At 43.1% G+C, this 24,068-nt stretch overlaps 1 protein-coding gene across 1 annotated transcript in view; it reads right to left on the reverse strand.

Annotated features, from left to right (window-relative positions):
• Positions 1–24,068, reverse strand: part of LOC109526479 (uncharacterized) — a 47,148-nt gene that overhangs the window by 5,883 nt on the left and 17,197 nt on the right. The window contains exons 2-5 of the mRNA XM_019887772.1: positions 19,446–19,657; positions 8,137–8,302; positions 5,269–5,361; positions 4,693–5,176 (exon numbers count right to left, since the gene is read on the reverse strand). Of these exons, the coding sequence (XP_019743331.1) occupies positions 4,693–5,176; positions 5,269–5,361; positions 8,137–8,302; positions 19,446–19,657 (955 nt within the window). The remainder of the gene's footprint in view (positions 1–4,692; positions 5,177–5,268; positions 5,362–8,136; positions 8,303–19,445; positions 19,658–24,068) is intronic.

Raw genomic sequence — 24,068 nt, forward strand, 5'->3', positions numbered from 1 at the left:
TATTTCGAAAACACCACAGTTTTCATGCAGCTCATACCATATTATTTGTTGTATTAATCCGCCACACCTTAAATGCCGGTCCCTGAAAATATTGTCTGACTTAAACCGGTCCGTGGGGCAAAAAAGGTTGGGGACCCCTGGTTGAAAAAAAAACAAACAAACAAACAAAAACTCCCTGCATGTGCGCAAAAAACTATCAGCGTGTACTTGAGTTGTGTATTTTGTCATGTTTTGGCTGCCACCATACGTCGGAGCACATGTGTGCAGAAGCATCTGCCTGATGTGTTCTGCAAATGTATTTTTTATTTGATTTTTATTTTCCGTGAGCTATCTACATACAAGAAAATGGTTGACTCGATTTCCGCGTCTCTCATCTTTGAGTACACACACACACACACACACACACACACACACACACACACACACACACACACACACACAGGATCGTGTGCTGTAACTTGAGCCATGGCAAATTAAACCGCAATCCTTGCAAAGTTGTCCAGTGGACAGATATTAAGAGGACCAATTTGGCCTTATATTTCATGAATTAGCCCGATGACCAACGAAAATAATTTAAATCATTTAAGATGGTGGACAGTGCGCCAGTGTGTGCGGCGACGCCCCTGCCATTTCGACTTTTTTTATTATTCACAATGCTTGGTACCTTCTTAACCGAGTCTCAATTGGTTTATGATCGCCAAGCATTGTTGTTGCTGTCACGGTTCTGTTTGTGAAGAACAGGTGGCACTGTAGGGCTCCACTTGCAGCGGCACACCTGTTGGTCGTTACGTATTTGTTTCAAAGGACTCCCGGCACGACCACTCGGTGTCGGGTCATAGTTTGTTTGTTGTTGTCATGTTTGTTTTCTGTTTCTGTTGCTGTTAGTTTTTTACTTCCGCCATAGTTTTTGTTTGTTACTTTGGATTATTTTTGTTTTCATGCCTTTGTTTGTCTTGGATTTAGTTTCCTCAGTATTTTGTTCATACAATTTGACTAGTTCACCCTGCTCCTCCTTGCTGCCTGCTTTTTGGGGTCCTCCACCACCACGCATCGTGTCAGAATGACCCGACCATCAACTGGACCCCACAGGTACCAAGGACTGGTCCCAATTCCACCCTGTGCCTGGCGGAGCACTTCTGCGGCTGACACCATTTTCCCTTCAGGCGGCGCATGTCATGCGGCCGTCCCATGTTTCCCCTTCAGGTGGCGCATGCCATGCGGCCGTCCCATGTTTTGCGCCTCGTCAAGCCACGTCTATGGTAGGCCGAGCCCCGTCCGCGTCCACGTTGAGCTGTGCCTCATCACGTGTCTGTTTGAATCGAGTCACATTCACGTCCACGTCCACGTCAGGCCGAGCCCCGTTCACGTCCGGCTGTCCCATGTCCCCCATCATGCCGAACTCTGTCCACGTCAGGCCAAGCCCAGCCATTTGGTGACTGTTTTGGGACTTCTGGGATCAGTCCCTTGAGGAAGGGGTATTGTCACGATTCTGTTTGTGACCAACAGGTGGCACTGTAGAGCTCCACCTGCAGCGGCACACCTGTTGGTCGTTATGTAATTGTTTAAAAGGACTCCTGGCATGACCACTCGGTGTTGGGTCATTGTTTGTTTGTTGCTGTCATGTTTGTTTTCTGTCATTTTTTCTGTTGCTGTTAGTTTTTTGCTACCGCCATAGGTTTTGTTTGTTATTTTGGATTCTTTTTGTTTTCATGCCTTTGTTTGTCTTGGATTTAGTTTCCTCAGCATTTTGTTAATACAATTTGACGAGTTCACTCTGCTCCTCCATCCTGCCTCTTACTGGGGTCCTCCACCATCACGCATCGTGACAGTTGCTTCAACAACACGGAGATTCGGCTGCGTTTTGGCTAGGCAGTGGCAAAAAGATGTTGCCTCCGTTCTTGGCAAAATACCGTCTAATCTCTTCCGCGTTCATGCGCCCCCTTCAGGGAAGCGCTGCCGACATGGCAAACATAGCAGTCAGCTCGTGAAGCTAAAACGGGAACTGAGACACATTTCGACCGCTGCTAGTTCCCCAACGCACGGAATTACTCCGTTGTGGCGTGCCCTCGACCCCGTTGCCTCGTGCTTGACAACAGTCGTTGGCTCTCCCGCAGTGCCACGGCATTTGTACCCTCAGTGCCTTTTTCGGCGAGGTGTTCATTGAAAGCTTTTGAGGGAATTTCCCCGAGCTCAGCGATCAGAAGAGGCACCCCCTCTTGTCGCTGCTCCCACAAGAATTTCATTGTTAAACTCCCGGTCTGTGCTCTGCGCTGTCATTTACCGTCCTCCTAAATACAATAAAGACTTTAAGCGACTTTTCAACCCTTTTTGCGGAAATCAGGCTCAGAGCCTCCTCAGGGGGGATTTTAACATCCATGTGTGCTGTCTGGAAAAACCACTAGCAAAGGACCTCTTAAGACTTATCGACTCTTTTAATTTTGTGCAATATGTGACCAGCCTGACACATGAACAAGGACATGTTTTAGACCTTGTCCTTGCTTATGGTCTACTGGTGTCAAACTTGGAAGTCTTTGAAAATGGGATTTCGGATCGCAAGGCAGTTTTATTTGACATAGAGGAGAGAGGAGTCAAGTGGCGCATTCAAGTGCGCTCAGTTTGGTCGAGAACCGATTTTCGGTCATAATCCGAGGCATAAAAAACTTAATTTTTGGTCGAAAACCGATTTGGTCGAGGACAGAGACGTTCGAAAACCGAGGTTTGACTGTAGCATGCTGCGCCTAAGGGTTTTTTTTTTTTCTTTTTGCGTGCGTTGAAGGAGTGAGGGGCAAGACAGTTTGTCAGCACTAAAATTATTCATTATAATTATAAATATTACTATAATAATACACTAAGATTACCTCACAAACCCGCCATAGTATGTGAGGGCACAAAGCTGTGAATCGGATAGGCTTCTCTGCAGCACTGGGGCGCCGCAGGGGACTGTCCTGGCTCCATTTCTGTTCACCCTCTACACCTCGGACTTCAGACACATCACTCCAACCTGCCACCTTCAGAAGTTCTCTGACGACTCTGCGATTGTAGGCCTCATTACAGAGGGAGACGATCGGGAGTACAAGAGACTGACGAAGGACTTTGTGGACTGGTGCCAGCAGAATCACCTCCAGATCAACCCTGGGAAAACTAAGTAGTTGGTTGTGGATTTCTGCAGGAAACAGTCCTCACCTGCACTGATGAACATCCAGGGTACGGAGATAGAGAGGGTGACCTCAACATGCAGGACAGCGGCCCTCCAGGACCGGAGTTTGACACCCCTGTTCTAAACAATAAACTGGACTGGTCAACCAACACGGACGCCCTGATTAGGAAAGGACAGAGCCGCCTCTTCCTACTCAGGAAACTGAGTTCTTTTGGCCCTGACAGCATTGGGTAGCCCCTTCAGCCAGAGACTGTTACACGCGCGCTGACAGAAGGAGAGATCCCGTCGCTCGTTCCTACCGACTGCTGTCAGGCTGCTGAATAAACATGCGTGAAAACCTGTAACCATTGTAAATAGCACAGCCACCTTACGTTGTGTTTGTCTATGCTATTGCTAATTTATTATATTCTACAAATATATTGCTAATGCTTTATTTTATATTGCACTTATATTGAACTGTATAGTTCAGTTCTTTTCTGAAACATTTATTTTGTGCAATGAAACACTTTATTCCCCCCCAACCACCCCAAATTTTGCTGCTGTAGACTGCAAATTTCCCCAGTGTGGGACAAATAAAGGTTATCTTAACTTAAAACACTGGATCATTTAAATCTAGTTGCTCAATAGCTACCTAAATTATTTATTTGTTTGTTTGTTTTGGAGTCAACCACAGGGATGTTTTGTAAATAGAAACCCTTTGAAAATATCCCCACGAACGCTAACTATTTCGTGAGCCATAAACCTCCTCCTGGAAAACTACTCTGACGTATTTTGACTTTTTTTGAATGCAAGAGGTGTCATAAGACAGGCATGATCTGATATTTCCTATCCATTAGCATATGTGATGTTAATAATTTGAGATCAGTAAGCTTTATATGTTTCAGTCATCTATCTAAGTTAATAAGTTGAGTGAGAAGTGCAGTCTGCATTTACATATCATGTTTCATGAAAAAAAGTGATACGTAAGTGCTAAGGTAACTGATTTCTTTGCGGTATTGTTGTAATCTGCACTTTAGTTTGTGCCTTCTTGATTTACAGTCTAGAATATATTTGTTTACAACACACTTGTGTGGCAGAATTATGTTGTCATGGTGAATGCTTACCAAACTGGATGTCCAAGTATTTAGTAAGTTTCTACCTGTAATTGTAGTAAAGTTTCATGTTAATTGATGCTTTATTTGCCTTTTCCTGAGCATCATACAGTGTATAATGCATCTCATATTGTTTGTCATACTAAAGATTTATTGTTGAAAAGTACATTGAAAAGAACCTGAAATAAATAATTGCAAATGAAATTGCAATTGCGATTTGCTTTGCCTGCCACTGTTAGCAGTACTTAAGTCCAGTGCAATCTACTGTACCGCCGACCTGACCCAGCTGTATACAAAGGTTAAAAAAAACAATGTATGACAACATAAAACATACAATAACATTGTAGTTAGTTATTTTGGAACCCTTCACAACCTTTCATACTAAACAAGACAAAGGCAAGATAAAGGAGACAAACTGGAGTGCAATGACAAAGGTCCACTAACCAGATGAAGGTGAAGATGGTGAGCGGTTGCGTGGCAAAGTTGGACTCCTCTCAGCTTGGTGGAAGTGCACCGTGGTGGTTGTGCTGTTGGCCACTGTGCAGCAGGACGACGGCTGCAACCTCGTGTGACTCAACGGCATTGTCTCGGGGATAGACTCCAGATCCCAGCAGCCTCTCTGTTCGTGAGGAGAGTGGCCCGAGTGTAGGTGATGGGAGTGTCTATGGATCTTGTGGAGACATCTATGCTCGCCGGTGCTAACACTGTGGAATCCTGAGTCACTGGGTTCTGAAGAAACCAGAGACTCTGAGGAAGAGGAGGAGCCCTGTGAGGAGGGAGTGTGGCCCGGGAGTGACGACATGGCGTCAGTCTCTGCTTCGGAGAGCACCACCCGGCGATGTGGACTGTCTGGGTCGCAACTCAGTTTGCTGTCCAGCTCATTGAGGGGAATGTAGCCCAGAGGACGCCAGGGGGCGCAGTAGTTGGACTGTACGTAAGAAAACAAGAGAACAAAATGTTTTTCTCCTTCTTTGTCAAAATTTATTTTTGGCTGAAAATAATTGTTTCAGGAAGAAAAACCTGTCTTGAGAAGTTCTTATTCATTTCTCCAGAGTTGTAACAGCCAAGAAGACAACTCTCGGAATTGGGCTGATATGACGACATTTCTGGAGCCTGGACCAACAAAGAAATACATTTTTGGATCATATTTTGAATCATCAAGACCTAATAGAGCACAAGTCATGAATATTTTTGACAAACATGAAGCGTTCCCAGTGGTCTTAATAACATGCTTCTCTCGAAAAAGCCTTGTTTAATGCAGCTGCTCTTTCTCCCGCAAATGAACCACTGCTCATCCCCAATCCCTCTATTAGTCAAGTCAAACTTATTTATACAGCCCTTAATTACAAAAAAAAACTTTCAAAGGGCTCCACATGCCCACAGTTGAAAAATATTAACGACATCCCCTGATGTAACCCCATAGGAGGGAAAGGAAAATCTTTTAAAAAATTTGGGGGATAATAAGAAACCTTGAGGAGGGGGCACAGATGAGGGAATCCCCCATCCAGGATGACCAGGCTGCAATGTGAGTCAAGCCAAGTCAAGTCAAGTACAACTTTATTGTCAAATGCGCTGTATGTGCAGCGCAGATGAAATTTCAACAAGAGGAGCCGCTGCGGGTGCCCGCGCTGCCATCAAAAGAACAGTTAACATAAAATGACAAAATAATACAACACAACACATAAGACACAGACAGTCGTGCAATCGTAACCACTTTTCCTGCATTTAACACAATATGATACTATACAATGTTAGAATAGTGTTAGAGTCCATTTAATAAGATGAAGTGCTGCAAGAAGATGCTTTCATAGAAGTGGGTCCGCCTCAAAAACCCGGATTGGTTGGCCAATGCGGAAATCTCCATAGCAGCGCCTCCAAGATGGTGGTCCAACTCAGATCTTGTCCCCATCAGCCGGTGCAGAATACATTCAGCTCTACATACAATTCGGTCACCTGCCCCTTTCAAGCCAGGGAGGAGGAGTTAGGAGATAGAAAAGAAGCAGCAGAGGCCAACATGTGGTGCAGCTAAATTAAGGAGGATACAAAACATTTCTATTTCTGTGGGCAGGGCATTCCAAAGCAATGAAGCCCGAATAGATGGATTACATTTTTACTCCACTACATCAAGATATATTGAGAGACGATTATGCTCGATGGTTAAGATGGAAAACAGATTGCCTCAGATAACTTCAGCTAATGCTGTCCAGACACATCGAAATGATTGTTAGCCAAGTGATTAGCAAAGCCTTTCCTGCCGTGTGGTCACACCTGCTCTCCTTAAAAACTCTGTGAGTCACACCAAACACTTCAATCATATCCCAATAGAATAACAAACAAATTAAAATCAGTTGAGCTGATCCATGGCAAGTTAAAATTAGCAAGCGTTACATTAGGCCAAGGGTGTCAAACTCATTTTTGTCCTGGGGCACTTAGGAGTTACGTCTTACATCGGAGGGCCATTACGACAGCCAAACTGAATAAAAGTTTATGTAATCATCTCATCATATTATTTGTACACAACAAATTGATGGATTACTAGTTTTCACTCAAGTTAACTATCTGTTTGTTCAATTAGGTTTAAAGTTTCTTTTTTTTCAGACAATGATCTCTTTTGGTGAAGAGGAAAAACTCTGACCTAACTGACAGTTTCGGCTGTCACTTCAACTTTCGTCAAACTTGTCACTGCTTCCTTGTGACGCATCTTAAAAACAATTATTTGTTTGTTGTTTGATCGATTATTGTTAAAGTGATTTTAAACAGGGTAACAAAATGATTGCGAAATTTTCAATGTTATTTATTACACAATCCCAATTTGACATTTTGGTACAGACTTTAGCAAGGGATCATGGAAGTTGGCACATGAATTGCTTTTGCGGGTCATATAAAATGATGTGGCCCCCAGGCCTTGACTTTGGCACCTGTGCAAAATGCCATGCTATCCATTTTGATGAATAACACAGTCAAAAAGCAGAAATATGACCAAAACACGACACATTACATTTTTACTACATTACATCAAGATATATTGAGAGACGATTATGCTCGATGCTTAAGATGGAAAACAGATTGCCTCAGATAAACTTAGCTAATGCTGTCCAGGCACATCAACATAATCGTTAACCAAACAATTAGCAAAGCCATTGCTGCCGTATGGTCAAACCTGCTCTTCTTAAAAACTCAAAACTCAAAAAACAAGTCAACATTAGCAAACTTGAATGGAGGACAGATCAGTTGTACAGAGCCGACAGGATAAATGCAACGGTTGATGATGTAATTTAATGATGACACTTACCTGAATAAAGTGCTTCTCTCTCGAACATGTCATCCGAATGTAAGAACTGGCTGTGTGCTGCTGTTCCTTTGATTGGCTAATAAGAATAATTCCTACAAAAACAACAGGCACCTTGCACCCATCGCTGCTCAGCCCCAAATAATTATATTTTTTATGAAAATGCAAGGGACCTTGCAGTGCTTGCTGCTCGAGCCATAAAAGAATAATTCAACAAAAATAATAGACACCTCAAAGTGGTCGCTGCTCAGGCCCTAATAAGAATAATTTCTACAAAAACAAGAGGGACCTCGTAGTGGTCATTGCTCAGGCCCTAACAATTACATATTTTTGATAAAACAATAGGCACCTTGCAGCGGTTGCTGATAGGGGCCCTAATAAGAATAGCCGACACACTCATGGTTGAGCTCAAAGGAGCTGAGAAAAGAACCAATCACTTCAGGAAGCTCAATCACAGATTCGTTCCTTCGAATGAAATGTACATGAATGACACAGCACTAGTGGGAAGGCACTCCAGAGTCCCAACTTTGAATTTTTTTGGACAAGCTATTAAAAGTCCCTTTTACATTAGTATGTGTTCCCTTGAATTAATTGCTCACCTGGTAGTCCAGGCGGTCCAGATGGTCCAAGCTGTAGGAAACATTTGGCAGGTAGTTGGTAGTGTGATGCTGGGAGGTGGAACCTCTGGTCAGGTAACCGTTGGTTGGATAGACATCAGGTGACATCAAGATGTCATTGGCAGTGTACACATTGTCATATAAGTGTCTGTGCAGAGACAGTCATGAAAAATGAACATTAGTCTTCACCTTACTGTTTAACATCTATCTATCTATCTATCTATCTATCTATCTATCTATCTATCTATCTATCTATCTATCTATCCATCTATCTAAATTCACCTCACGAGTATTAATGAGGTTACCACATTGTTGTGCATTGTGAGGACCTTTGTGAAACTTTTTTTCTGACTTCGGAACTCGGACCTCCCAGTTTAAAGGCATGTTCGAGTGCACTTTTCCTGGTCGGATGTCTGAAAAGTCCGACTTTCCACCACCGAACGCAGCATTATATAGGAAAATGGGTGACTCATCGGGTGACTCATCTCTTGGTGATGTGGCAGGTAGGTGACATGGTAGGTTGCACTTCCAGGTTGCAACACAGCGTTTATGGAGAGACTTTCTTTTTCCCCCCTAGTCCCTTTACCTTCATTTGTGTATTATGTTATTATATTGTGGAATACATTTTTTCTCATTTCGATCTTTGTATTGAATGACTTTTTAAAAATTATACAGGCGCTCCTTTTTCTCATCCTTTGTTCACACCAACTACCCTTTTTCTCGTCGGCGACAGGTTATCGTCAGATGCACTTGTTTTTACGGGACTATCACCCGCTGTTATCCTGGAGCCAAAGTTATGGACAGAGTAAACCTTCTACCTGGTCTTCTCGACTCTTCCACCATCTATACCCCGGGTCATTGTCCATGTGGGAATAATCAAGATATTCTGGGGCAGAGACCAATGTCTATCAACCAGTTGACAGTTGCTCTGGGCTGTGCGGGACAGGGCATCTCTGGCATGTTTCCAACCGGCATGACAAGAAAAGAAATGGGTATGGACAGAGGGAACAGTGAACTCTTGCTCCTGGGAAAGGAATAGGGGCAGCTGATACCCATCGGTGACCTTGAATGGAGAAATGCCTGTGGATGAGGAGATGGGGAACTGTAGGAATACTTGACCCATGGAAGGTGTAGTCTTCAGTAGGCTGGATGGCGGGCCGAGATACACCTAAGAGCCGACTCCAGTTCCTGAAAGAAAGCATGCCATACCTGGGATGTGAACTGGGGACTCCAGTCAGAAACAATGTCAATGGGGATGCCATGAAGCTTGAAGATGGAGCTCACTAGGATGTCTGCAGTGTCAAGGATGGAGCAAAGTCTGGGTAATGGAATGAAATTAACCATCTTGGAGCATCGGTCAAACACAGGCAAAATGACTGTGTTGCCATTGTAGGGAGAAAGACCATAAATGGAATCAATCGACAGGTGGGGCCAGGGACGGCTGGAGATATTGCAGGAGACCTATGGGGTGATGGTGAAAGGATTTCCTTTGAGAGCAGATGAGGCAGGCAGCGAGAATTCTCTGACATCTTGGACCATCCAGGACCAACAGAAACATTGTCACAGGAACTGGAGAGTTTGATTCACCGCAGGATGACAAGCCAACTTGTCAGAATGTCTCCATTGCAGCAGTGTTTTTCAATCTTTTTCGAGCCAAGGCACATTTCTTTCACTGAAAAAAATCCCACGGCACACCACTACCTGAAAATGTGAAAAGAGCTTATTTTAACAATCAAGTGTTGTATTGTGACGATAAGCGTTTTTTTAACATTGAAAATTAACACAATATTATAACACATTGAATAGGAATCAAATCAACATCAATCCAATATTTGGTGCATTTGTTTTAATGGCAAGTAAAATATAGTCAATTAGAACTTTAACTTGCTCAAGGTCTGATTTTTCTCTGTGACAGCCGGTTCTTTTTCTCCCAGTCGTTTGCGCTCTCCCGCAATATTGTACCAATCCCTTTTCCCACATTGAGTCTTTGTCTCATTCCAACATCATTCAAATGACTTTTCTGCTGAATGTGTCACTTGAGGTAGTCCAGCTTCCATTCAGTCCGTATTTTTCCATCGGAAAATTTGCTTACATCTTTAGCTTTGCTGCATGGTTTGCAGAACAGACCTTTCTCACTCGAAAAAGAAAATATCTCACCCAGTTTCACTGCTTGTTCTTCTATTTGCACATACTCCGACAGCCGTTCCAACTTAAAAGAGCCGCAGTTCATTCTTATTTTGGTTTGGGGAGTCGACGTATCGTTTCGCCACGATAAAGGATTAGCATTAGCGTCACTTATCGCCGCCGCAGTTATTGTCATGGACCAGAGAACATGCGAAAGTACTGTCAATGTCGTGATTGGCTGCATAGCGTCATTGCATCGTATCCTGTTGTTGGCTGGACACCTGTCACTCACTGAATTACACAGCAAATTGATACAGAAAAAAAAGTTATATATCTAATTCATTTGCAGTGAGTTCATTGCTGGATAGGTTTTCTTGTGCTCTGAGAGTGCGCGACCAGTGCGCAGTTGCGCAGCTTGGAGGGAACATTGGTGCCGTTGCATCTCCGGTAAAAGTAAATCTAAATGAAAGATACCTTTCATTGTATTGCCTCGCGTCGGAAACTTCGCTCGTCTCGAAGCATAAGGCAATTTCCTAGCTGCTGCTGCTCCCTACCAGTATGGAAGAGTACTACATGCTTACTCTTCCAGGTGATCCGCCGCACAGGCATACATATTGGAGAATTTCCCACGGCACACCTGACAATATCTTAAACCCTGTGCCGCGGCACACTGGTGGCACAGGGTTTGAAAAACACTGCATTGCAGGACTTGAGAGTGGATGGAATCTGAGACGAAGAGCCGATCCTTAGGGCCTGAGCGAGGAACTGGTGCTGTTGTTATGCCTCCAGAACTGCCCGCTCAATGTCTCACACTGCTGCCCTGATGAAGCATGACGGGGGAAGGATTGTCTCGAGATCTTGCCTCTCTGACCGGGGATTATGCATTAAAGAGAGAGCATCAGGGTTAACAATACGGGACCCTGGACGGTAGATAAAGACAAAGTGCCCTAGGAACAAAGCCCAATGAGCCTGACAAGAATTTAGGCACATGGCAGATTGCAGATACGTGAGGTTTTTGTGATCTGTTAATACCAGAAAGGGGATCTCAGCACCCTGCAGCCAATATCTCCACTGCTTAAGGGCAGCCACCACAGCCAACAATTCAAGGTTGCCTTTGTCATAGTTTTTGTCTTGGGGGAGGTCTGGAGGGTACTTGTTGCGTGAAAAGACTGTACCTGATATACTTTCAGAGGTTGATGTGAGCATAAGTAGAGATGTTAACTATTGATAGCGGTTTTCAGACATCAGTCGACAATAGTTTCCTGCTTCACGCATTTTTACTGTTGTGGGACATCACACTATGGCAATTGAGGAGGGACATATTTACATTAGTGTGGGCAACTAAGGAATCATTTCATCCCATTTTCATGAAAGACACCAAAACCAAAACAAGCCACAAACCATTTGGACATCCAAAATGAAGATCAATTTCCTTTTCCCTTTTTATTTTAATTTTTGCTACAGACCTCTGTTGAGCCAGGTGGCTCATTCAAAGTGATATGTCAGTGCATCCGCCTTATTGGATGTGCCCATTATATTTGCCATAAAATCAGCAAATTATAGTTGAAAAATTGAGTAACAATGATATAAAAAAAACACAAAAATTGGTTCATTATAAATAAAGTGACTTATTTTTCATCAGCGAAACATGGCTAACAGAAAGTTGGCAAAATTATTATTGTTCATGAGGCAAAACCAACAAATTTTTTCATGAGCAAATGTTGCCTTGTTAGCAAATTAGAGACTCAAATCAAACTTTCCCTTCTTATCTAAGATTGTCGAAAATGGTTTTTAAACACCTCCTCAAATATTTGTACTCAACCGGGCTTTTTGATGAATTCCAATAAAGATTTTGACCTCGTCACAGTACAGAAACATCTTTTAAGTACGAAACAAATACGATGCAGGGAAGGTGCGGTGTTGAATGGCATATCATAATGTGCGCTCTGACTAATTGAGTTCATTAAAGATGTGTCCAGCAGAGGGCAATGTTCTATGTACTGGATAGCGCATCTAGAATGTGATGTCACTGCCCCTTTTTCTGGTTATCGAGAACAGCAGTTGTGCAAGACGCAACAGTACGGTCACATCCCTTCAGCCAAGTTCCAAATAAATTTGCCAAAGGCTAAGGAAATAGTGTCCGAATGTTATAAATCTCCACCGCTCCGCTACTACATCTGACATGCAGGTCCTCGTGTTATTGGATATCAGTGCAGCATTTAAAACAACTGATCATAACATCCTTTTTTTCATTTAACATTTTTTTTCCGAAGATGGCGCCTGAGTAGGCACCCGTCGGCAAGTGCTCTTCAAGAGCCTTGCTTTCTTGTTGTTTTTTGTTGTATTCGTGTTTTGTTTTGTCACATGGTGTTTGTTGTTACATCATGTGGACCTGATGTGGATTGTTCTCAGGGTTTTTTGGCCACAACGTTCATCAAAGGAGAAGAATCTGTGCTTGGTGGTTGCGCCTTCTCGGCAGCACGCATATACCAGCACTGATTTTGATTGGGAGGAATGTCGGCGGCATTTGACTGTCGGTGCTGGACTGCCCTGGGGCGCTTGTATTTCTTGCGGCTGTAATGGGCAGCATTTTTCACAGCCCCGTTTTGTTCAGTGGAAATGTCGGTGCTGTTGGACAATCTGCGGCTGGATGGATGGATGGCTTGTGGAGCCAACAATGAGAAGAAAGGAGCGTCAGTGCAGAGCGCAGATGCGTATGTGGAACTGGGAGTTGCGGCTTGGAATTGAAGCGGATTTACATGGGACTGGAGATGTGAGCCAAGCTCTTTTTTGTCAATGGATGCTACAGCTTCTTGTTTGCTTTCAAACTTAGCTTGTAGAAGACGTGTGCACATTTTCAGCATGACGTCTTTGATCCACTGGTGAAAGGACACTTTGATTCTCTCCTCTTTCATCTAAAACTGCTTCAAACAACAAAGTGTATGAGAAAAAGTAGTTGAGGTTGCAAGACTGTCTGTGTCTTACGTGTTGTGTTGTATTATTTTGCCATTTTATGTTTACTGTTCTGTTGATGGCGGCGCGAGTACCCGCGGCGACTCCTCTCTCTCCTGTGGTTGAGAGGAAAGAAATTTCATCTCTGCTCTATGTTGCTCGTAGAGCATATTTGACAATAAAGTTGACTTGACTTGACTTGACTTGATACTGTTGAATACTTTGGAAACTTGCGTGGGATTAAATGGAACAGTCCTAAAGTGGTTTCGGTCCTACTTAGAGGAAAGGAATTCCTTTTGACCATTGGACGTTTTGAATCTAATCTAATGGCCATGGACATGAGGGTCCCTCAAGGATCAGTCCTTGGACCCATTCTGTACAGTCTGTATATGTTACCTTTTGGTAGTGATGGGCAAACAAAACAAATACCTTGATTCAGACTTCCTAAATCACACTACTTCGAAATTATCCTTTGGAGCTTGTATCATTCTGCAAGTATCACATAACCGATGACGTTTGAAGCTTCATACGTCACAGTGAGTAATGACAGCTCAAAACGGATTGGTTGCTATCCTTGGTTTGACAAGTTGTTTGGCGCTCACTTCAGTTTAAAATCACCACCAACCTAGTGAACGATATGCATTTGTGAGGAGAGAAGTTGCAATCTTTGGTGCGTAAGTAATGGCTACTGGTGGAAAGCGATGTTCAAGAGTTTGATTTCGTTTTGATCTTATACTGCCAAATAAGGTAAATAGTAGTACTAATGATTTTGTTTTTTCCCCGTGTGCCAACCTGCATTTTACTCATGAATATGTTTTCACTCTTAGGTACGGTGTTTGCTCTACAATGCAATACAATACATCCTGATTTATATAGCACTTTCACAACAGCTGCAGCAGCTGTAACAAAGCACTTTACAAAACAGTTAACATAAATAATAAACTGTTAGAGGAATCTATGAGCAAAATTGTATCATGTTTAAAGTTTCATTTAATTTGGGCACATCTAAACGTTTGGGTGCGTATCCAGCACCTCCAAATGCCTGTGCACAAAGGAGCCGGCCACCTGGCCGGAGGGCTGTTGAAGTCCACAATTAGCACGTCAATGCAGGTGGGCAATCACAGGGGAGGGGGCGAAACTCGGTCACAAAAGGGGAATGAATAATTTGGGAACAGCGGTTGAACAACAAAAGACGAGTTGAGAACACCCGTCGCGCCCAGGCGACATTTGTCGTCCGCGAAGTCTGCAACATGTTGATACAGTGTGGACCAGGCAGAAAGGCGCCAATGTACTGGTGGTTCAAAGCTTAAACTCAGGTAACCAATCACTACCGAGGGGCCGGACCGGGGGTGCGGTATGCAAATGTCGGGGGCAGTGTTTTCCTTGTATGTTACAATAAAAGTCGGAATTGGCGGGAAGGGAGCTCAAGAGTGTGATCATCGGAGCAACTACCGTCGTTCTCTCTCAGAGATCCCCTCCCGCCGATATTGAAGACAATTTTCCTGTGTGCCGAGTCATTTCTTTAACTTTGTCCGAGAAAATCTCTGACATAAACACAGCACGTAAAATCAAAACACGGACAGTCGTGCAATCTTAACCACTTTTCCATCATACGCTTTGTTGTTTGAAGCAGTTCTAGATGAAAGAGGAGAGAATCAAAGTGTCCTTTCACTAGTGGATCAGACACGTCATGCTCAAAATGTGTACATGTCGGCTACAAGCTAAGTTTGAAAGCAAACAAGAAGCTGTAGGGTCCATTGACGAAAAAAGAGCTTTGCGCACATCTCCTGTCCCATGTAAATTCTCTTTAATTCCAAGCACCAAATCCCAGTTCCGAATAAACATCCGCGCTCCACGCCGACTCCTCTCTCCTCATGCTCAGCTCCAGCAGCCATCCATCCATCCAGCCGCACCTACGCAGACTGTCCAACAGCGCCCACATCTCCACTGAACAAAACGGGGCTGTGGAAAGTGCAGGCGCAAAAAACAAGTGCTCCGGGGCTGTCCAGCACCGACAGTCAAATGTCGCCGACATTCCTCCCAATCAAAGTCGTGACCAAAAAAACGCTGAAAAGCAATCCACATCAGGTCCACACGACGTAATACCAAACACCATGTGACCCCGCAAAAAAAAAACAAAACAAAACAAAACAAGGCTCTTGAAGAGCATTTGCTGACGGCTGCCGACTCGGGCGCATGCAGGAATTGACATATAGCTGTTTGGCGTGGTAGCGAGGGTTTGTGTGCAGTTCCTCTTGCCACCAGTGGGAGGTCCTGCTGCTACTGCTTATCTGGTGTCACACCTGGGAACAATTAATTGATAGGCCAAAACAAAGCTGTGTCATTTGCCTGCTCCATTCTGTCTCTGGCACCCTTTAGATGTTGCTGTCTCTTATTGAGCCAAAGAGGCCGTAACAAAGCAAATAATCCCCTGTCCATGCTATGGCACTTGCATTTGAGGCATGAGGAGGTTCATATCCAACAAACTCACAAGTCTGTCATCTTTGGACAGTCTGCAAGTATGCACGTTTTCCTGTAAAATAACATAAATGTGACACGTTGAGTGATTTATGGAAACTATGTGAGCATCTGAGTGACATATTTTCTTTTTTTCTTTCTTTTTTTAATGTAGTGCCAAGAAAACATGGTTTGGATGATGCGCAGGTTGATGTGATCATTAAAGTTGGTCAGCCTTGAGTACATATATAATATTTATAAGGCCAAATTTAATGGTATACGTGCATGTAGAAGTCAATGTTTGTAGTAATTAACATTACTTAATGCTATAGCATTAAAAGAATATAGATATAGCATTAAAAGAATATATATATATATATATATATATATATGTTAGTGTATAAATAACAAAATACAGTAAACATGAAATATACATGGTGTACTGTATGTGTTGCTCTATGTGCCTCGCTGTTTTGCTGATTTTCGCTACCTCTCACGGACCTTTTGCGGCATTTTCGCTATTTTTTTTTTCTTTTAATGAATATTTTTTTAAAATCCGCGATGCACTGAATCCGGAATAAGTGAATCGCGAAGTAGCGATGGATCATTGTAAACCCCCTGTCAGTGGCACAAACACTGGATACGCACTTCAAAGCTGTTGGATTTTGCAGGTCATGCTCAAACTGCAGTGGAAAAGCTCATAAGGGATTTTGTTGCTGTTATGAGTTCCAGTGCCACACCACAAGTCATCTCTCTACCACCGGAAGTTTCCTGGCAAGCCCAGTGGAGGATGACTCCAGCTTCTGGGGTCCACTTGATCACCACGTTAATGCCGCAAATCAAGTTGGCAGTGCCACAGCGAATGCCACAGTGGAAATCCAGAGATACATACCTGCAAATGTGCTGTATAATGCTGACTTCTCTCATCCTAATTTTTCCTGTTTTCATAGGTATCTGAAAGAGCCACATCTGCCAAGAACAGGAGACGCTTTGAAGTACTGGGCCACTCGCAGGACATTACCCTCACTTGTGGATAGTGACGTGAAAATAGTTGTCTTCCAGCTTCATCGGTGCCATGTGTGTATATATTCAAAAGCTGGAGAATTGCTGAGTGTCAAAAGAAGCCACCTAAAACCTTCCATTGTGGAGAAATTATTTTTGAATGAAAACTTGTAAATACTTCCCTCTACCCTTTTGTAATTTTTGTTCAGAAATAATCCCTTTATAATAAAGATGCACACAACACCAACACAGCGACAATTTATAAAGCACTCAGTAAATGATACATTGTTCAGTCACATTACTTTTTATTTATTGTCACTTTTATTGATGAAAGACTAATAGGTGGGACATTATCGTACCCCGCTTCGTGATGGAGATTGCTTTGACCTGACCCATCCACAAGATGTCCCTAATGTAGCTTTCACTGAATCACCAAAGCTCCAAATCTGGTTCAGGACAATTTGAAGGAAAGCCTAAAATATTCATGAAACTTCACCTGCCCATCTCTACCTTTGGGTCAGATGCTTCAGAATGCCAATGTTGGCTTTCATAGTTTTGCAGATGACGCAAAGCTATATTTCTTAATGCCTCCAAATGACACCTGTTCAATGAATGTATCGTGTCAGTGTCTACAACAAATAAACAACTGGATAAATAAAACATTTCCTTCAGCTTTGGTTGCCAACCAGTTTAGGGTGTATCCCGCCTACTGCCCATAGACGGCTGGTATATGCTTGAGCATGCCCATGACCTTCGGAGAATGGATTGATAGATAAACCAAAACAAAACAGAGGCAATTGATTTCGGCAATAAAGAAAAATAGGATTGCTGTTCGAAAACACTTGGAGTCACTGCCTTTAAAAACCAAAGACCAAGTCAAAAATCTTGGGGTTCGGACAGACTCAGACTCATTTCAGCAATCATATCAATTCAATCACCAAAACAGCCTTACACCAGCCAAAAAAACATACAGTATTCAGCCTGGAGAGGAATTCATCCCTTAATGTGATTTACCACCTCCTTTGTTGTTGGCGCTGTTCCAACTCTTAAAAGAAAGAATGGCGTTATACTGTTTGAAGTGTTTCCTGCTTACTCTCCTTTATTGTTCCTTTTCACACCCACCTTTTTAAGGACTTTCCGGAGAACATGTTTAACGTCAAAAAGGAACTCTTATCTCGAATATCTATGTTGCTGCCATCACATCAAAGGTCAGACTGAAGAAAGTAAGGGGGAACTGGTCTGGTCTCACCCCACCATTCCCAACGTTTGCAGCCACACCGGAGAAGGTTGCATTTTGCTTTCTTTGTTACTGTTTTGCATGAGGCCGTGACTGTCCGCCTCTCATGAACATACAGTATTGTCTTTATATATACTTGTATCTGTATTTGTCTGGGCGCTCTGACGACGTATGAAGGATACAGAGGCCTGAATCGATTTGTATTGTGTTGTGATTAAAGTGAAGAAAACATGTGGTGTTGGGTCTTTATTCCACATTATAGAGAAAGAAAAGAACCCGTGTGCGAAGGGTTGGCAAACGGTCGGATTGCATCTACAAGCCTTAAGGGTTCCATGCTCCTAGCAGACCAGGTGAAACTTATCCATCTTCAGTAGACTTGATTATTGTAACACTCTTCTGACTGGACTCTCTCAAAAAAATCATCAAACAGCTGTAGCTAATTCAGATTGATGCAGCTCGGGTTCTGACCACAACAAAAAGATCGGAACATATTACTGCAATCTAAAGGCTAAAATTCTGGTACTGGTCTATAAATCACTAAATAGTTGGAGTCCTGAATACCTTCAATGAATCGTGATTGAATTTCCAGTAATCCCTTGCAAAACACAGTTCATCTTTCACAGCCTCGCTGTTTCACAGAGCTTTTTTCGTGTTTTTGTTTGTTTGTTGGGCGGCCTGGTAGTCCAGTGGTTAGCATGTCGACTTCACAGTGCAGAGGTACTGGGTTCAATTCCAACTCCGGCCTTCCTGTGTGGAGTTTGCATGTTCTCCCCAGGCCTGCATGGGTTTTCTCCGGTTTCTTCCCACATTCCAAAAACATGCATGGCAGGCTGATTGAACACTCTAAATTGTCCCGAGGTGTGAGTGTGGGCGTGCATGGTTGCTCGTCTCGGAGTGCCCTGTGATTGGCTGGCAACCGATTCGGGGTGTCCCCTGCCTACTGCCCGAAGACAGCTGGGTTAGGCTCCAGCACCCCCCCCCCATTTTTGAAAACTACTTTTATTTATTTACTTTACTTTGAAACGTTTATTTTTAAGTTTTCTGGCATTTGTTTGTTTGTTTTACAGTGCATTATGTTCTGCATCCTTATTGACTGAGGGACTGTGGACTAATGTTAAGTCTCCGCGCCTCATCGCTGTACACTTGCCAAATTTTCTCCATGACAAAACCCACAAAACCCCTGAGTTTGAATAAGGTCCTTTAAACAATTTTAAATTATTTTGCTTTAGGTTATTTTTGAAAACTACTTTTATTTATTTACTTTACTTTGAAACGTTTATTTTTAAGTTTTCTGGCAATGTGTTTAAATTCTGCCAGTGTACATTCTGGTAATTTTTGTAAGCTACTTTTGTTTTCTCTGCTTTGCTTCTGAATATCATTAACAGTTGTGTTTGTGAGTCCTTGTCGTTGTGTATTTGCTTGTGTAAAGCACAATGAGTTGCCTTGTGTATGAAATGTGCTATATAAATAAAGCTGTCTTTCCTTGCCTGAAGCGTATGCTACGATACATACAACATACCCAGTGCATGTGCCTTTCCCCTCCTCGACTTCCACGAGACCCATGTCTCTCAGTGCTTCCCAGTGTCTTTCCGAGGGGGTTCTGTGCTCCACTGGTCTTCTCCGGTGACCCCGCTTCTTTTTGCCCTCCACCTGCATGCCACTTGGCTGTCCATACTGGTCCACGAAGTGCTGTTGCTCATCATGGTACCTGTGGCGGGTTGATTGGCGAGCCTGACAAGAGGGGCAACACATAAGAGAGGCTCAAAAACTCAGAGGAAAAAAACCTTAACAACCAACCAAATGTTACAAGAAAAAAAAGACTCCACAATAACAACAAAGTGACCGCCATCAAGGTGCTGCTTGGTGATCTACGAAGCTCTCATAGTGGACTCACCATTTGGCATGACGCAGAACAAAATATTGTCTGATGATGCAGATGAGCCGAAAGAATGAGGAAACATATCTGCACGTTTGCCGGGAAACAAGATATGTATCTTGTTTGCATTAGATGCTATCTGCTGCACAACCCTAAGTCCAACTGGGTTGACTGTGTCTGTCACTCGCTGTACAATATTCTCACATTCTCACAATCAAATTCTTGCAGTAAAATGAATCGAACTGATACACTAACTGGGAACGGTGCAAGTGAATGAGATAAAGAGCAGGAAATACACACTGAATAGTGTCGTTTAACAAATATTTGAATGTAAAAATAAACGAGTAAAAGCTGGACCTTTGCCATTTGATATGCTGTTACTGTCTGAGTTAGGCAGTGTCCACAAATTCCCTGTACGAGGTTGATATGTGTGGGACGAGTCACCACAAATCCAATTTTCTTTTTTCCTATTTTGAATGCAGTAATAGCTGGAAATGGTAGACCACTACTTGTTGATCCTACTGCTGCGGAAGTCTCTCGCTGGTCATGTGTAGGCATCATTGCTGGTGACTACACTCGGTTCGAGGCACAAGATTGGATATGTTTCTTGTTTTTCCGTGTGGTCGCTACCACTGAGTCACTAAACATCCGACGTGCCTCAGCGCACCGTCGCTGCCAGAAGCGAACTGCAGGGAAGCTCCACCCCCTTTATTTATATGGACCCAGAACACGGTATCCTTCCACACAAAGTAGTGCCACACATTGGAACAATAGTGTCAGTGGCATACATCGTACCCAACACTACTTACTAAAGCTGAAAATATGCGGATATCCTCTCATTAAGGAGAAATAAGAGGCATTTGAGCCACAATAATAGTTACATTGAAAAAAAATATTCACCAAAAATCCGTGAATTCACTTTTTCTCATTCTGATCATTGTAGTAGATGGCAAAGAGAGGCCTCTAATTACCACACCTCAAACGTTTATCACATTTGTCATTTTGTAGAAGTAGGAGCCATTTTAAGGACAAACCCAATCCTACATTGACAAAAATATCCACCAAAAATCAAGTAAAACACCTTTTCTCATTCTGATTGCTGTAGTAGATGGCAAAAAATGCCTCTCATTATTACACCTCAAATTTTCATCATATATGTAATTTTGGAGAAGTAGGAGCCAATAAAAAGGACTCAATAAACATAATAACTGATTCATGAAGCAATTTGAAGCTTGATTTTCCTATCACTATTGGAAAAGCTGGAGAGGAGAGAGAGTGCAGTTGGATTTTTTGAATAAGTCATTTGGAACTGCCCTCTGGCCAACTGTGTGGCAGCAATCAGGCGAGCTGAACACGCAGCACCTACTCCAAGGAGAAAGGCACAATGCAAGAAGAGAGGGAACACCGCAACACAACAAATGCAAAACAAAAATGAACCACAGGTTCATAAGTCAGAACAGACATGTCACGGTAACTGTGCCGTCTTTGCAGCACTGCTGTTGTTATAATCTATACTTCCAGAGTGTGTCAACTATCTGAAAAGTTTAAATATTAAACTTAGTGGACTAATTTCCTTGACATTTTTTAGATAAAAGTGGGCCTTTTTATAACTTTAGGTCAGTGATGATGAATTAGATTAAACGTCTTCTAGTTCAACATGATGAGAGACATGATGACACTTTGATGTATAGTAATGTGGGAAAATATCGCCATGTACTACAGAAATCACAATGCGAAGTCGTTTTTCTTGATCTTTGCTGAATATTTTTGTCAACTTATGACTCTGTTTGTTCTGAAAAATGGCTCCTGCTGTCCTACTTCTCCAAAATGACATATATGATGACAATTTGAAGTGTTGTAGTTAGAGGCCTATCTTTGCCGTCGACTGCAGACGGCAAAAATGTGAGGGACAATGTTCCTCAACATACAATTGCAAGCAATTTCGGGATTTCATCATCTGCTGTCCATAATATCATCAAAAGGTTCAGAAATCACTGCATGTAAGTGGTAAAGCTGAAAACCAACACTGAATGCCCGTGACATTCGGCACTACATCCAAAAGTGCAACTTAAACTTAAGACTGCTATGCAAAGCAAAAGCCATTTATCAACAACACCCAGAAACGCCACCTGTTTCTCTGGACCCGAGCTCAAGATGGACTGATGCAAATTGTTCTGTGGTCTGACGAGTCCACATTTCAAATTGTTTTGGGAAATTTTGGAGGTTGTGTCCTTTGGGCCAAAGTGGAAAACAACCATCCCGACTGTTATGAAGGCAAAGTTCAAAAGCCCGCATCTGTGATGGTTTGGGGCTATGTTAGTGCCAATGGCTTTGGTCACTTGAACAAACTTTATGTGAAGGCACGATTAATGCTGATAGGTACATACAGGTTTTGGAGACACATATGATGCCATCCAAGCTATGTCTTTTTCATGGACATCCCTGCTTATTTCAGCAAGACACTGCCAAACTATATCCTCCACATGTGACAACAGCGTGGCTTTGTGTAGTAAAAGAGAGCACAGAATAGATTGGCCTGCCTGCCTGCGTCCCGGCCTGTCTCCCACTGAAAACGTGTGGCGCATTATGAAGTGTACAATATGATAACAGAGACCTCGGACTGTTCAACAGCTGAAGCTGTGCATCAAGCAAGAATGGGAAATAATTCCACCAACAAAGGTTCAAAAATGAGTGTCCTTATTTCCCAAATGTTTACTGAATGTTGTTAAAAGACAAGTTGATGTAAAACTGTGGTAAATATGACCCTGTTCCAGCTTTTTTTGGAACCTGTTGCAGCCATAAAATTCTGTTAGTAATTATTTGAAAAAAAAAAAAGACTCTGCTATGCAGACTAATAGTTTGAACATGAAATATCTTGTCTTTGTAGTGTATGAAAATGAGTTGCATATCATTGTATTCTGTTCATCCCAATTTTAACGACATTTTGTGTGTGTGTGTGTGTGTGTGTGTGTGTGTGTGTGTGTGTGCGTGTGTATGTGTGTGTGTGTGTGTGTTTGTATATGTGTGTGTGTGTGTGTGTGTGTGTGTGTGTGTGAATATATATATCGGCACTCGTGAACATTTACAACTCTCGTCTGACCCGCCAAGCCATCCAGATCGCAGGTGACCCCACCCACCCATCTCACAGCCTCTTCGACCTACTGCCGTCGGGGAGGAGACTGCGATGTCTCTGTGCTAGAACCAGCAGGCTCAAGAACAGTTTATTCCACCAGGCGGTCAGGAGACTCAACTCCCTCCCTGTTCTGTCCGCACTCCCCCATTCTACCGCTGCCTCCTGCCACAGATCGTGACCCTCCCTCAGCTCCTGACATCTGATTATTGCACTTAAACAATTCACGACCTAAGCTTTAACCCGCAATATTCACAAGTGTCCTTTGTTGTCTGCTTGCTAATTATTGTTTTATGAATTAACATTTACATATTTATATATTTATGTCTTTATGTATCTTTATGCAGTTCAGTTTGCTGCACTTATTTTTAGCTGTGTGTGTTTCAATGCACTGCATGTTTGCACTGTGGTTGAGAGAGGAAAGTAATTTCATCTGTGCTGTATGTTGCACACAGAGCATATTTGACAAGAAAGCTTGACTTGACTTGAGAGGTGTACATATATATATAAAAAATCCTCGTCTCACCCCTCGGGTGGTGTCCATCCCTCATTCAGCTCGGGTCCTCTACCAGAGGCCAGGAAGCTTGAGGGTTCTGCGCAGTATCCTTGCTGTTCCCAGCACTGCACATTTCTGGACTGAGATGTCCGATGTCGTTCCCGGGATCTGTTGCAACCACTCATCTAGTTTGGGAGTCACTGCCCCGAGTGCTCCGACCACCACAGCCACGACTGTCACCTTTACCTTCCAGGCTCTCTCCAGCTCCTCTCTGAGCCCTTGGTATTTCTCGAGTTTCTCGTGTTCCTTCTTTCTGATGTTTCCATCACTTGGGACCGCTACATCCACTACAACGGCTTTCCTCTGCCCTTTATCGATGATCACGATATCTGGTTGGTTCGCCATTACCATCTTCCCACAGGATCTTCGCTCTGTCATTCTCCACCACCTTCGGAGGTGTTTCCCATTTTGACCAGCCACCTGGTTATGGCGTTCCATGTAGGCTTTCCCTGCCAGCATCTTACACCCTGCAGTTATGTGTTGGATCGTCTCAGGTGCCTCTTTGCACAACCTACACCTTGGGTCTCGTCTGGTGGGGTATATCTCGGCCTCAATGGCTCTGGTGCTCAGGGCCTGCTCC

The sequence above is a fragment of the Hippocampus comes genome, unplaced genomic scaffold (assembly GCF_001891065.2).
Source record: "Hippocampus comes isolate QL1 unplaced genomic scaffold, H_comes_QL1_v1.1 scaffold245, whole genome shotgun sequence".
In the NCBI taxonomy this organism is placed as follows: domain Eukaryota; kingdom Metazoa; phylum Chordata; class Actinopteri; order Syngnathiformes; family Syngnathidae; genus Hippocampus; species Hippocampus comes.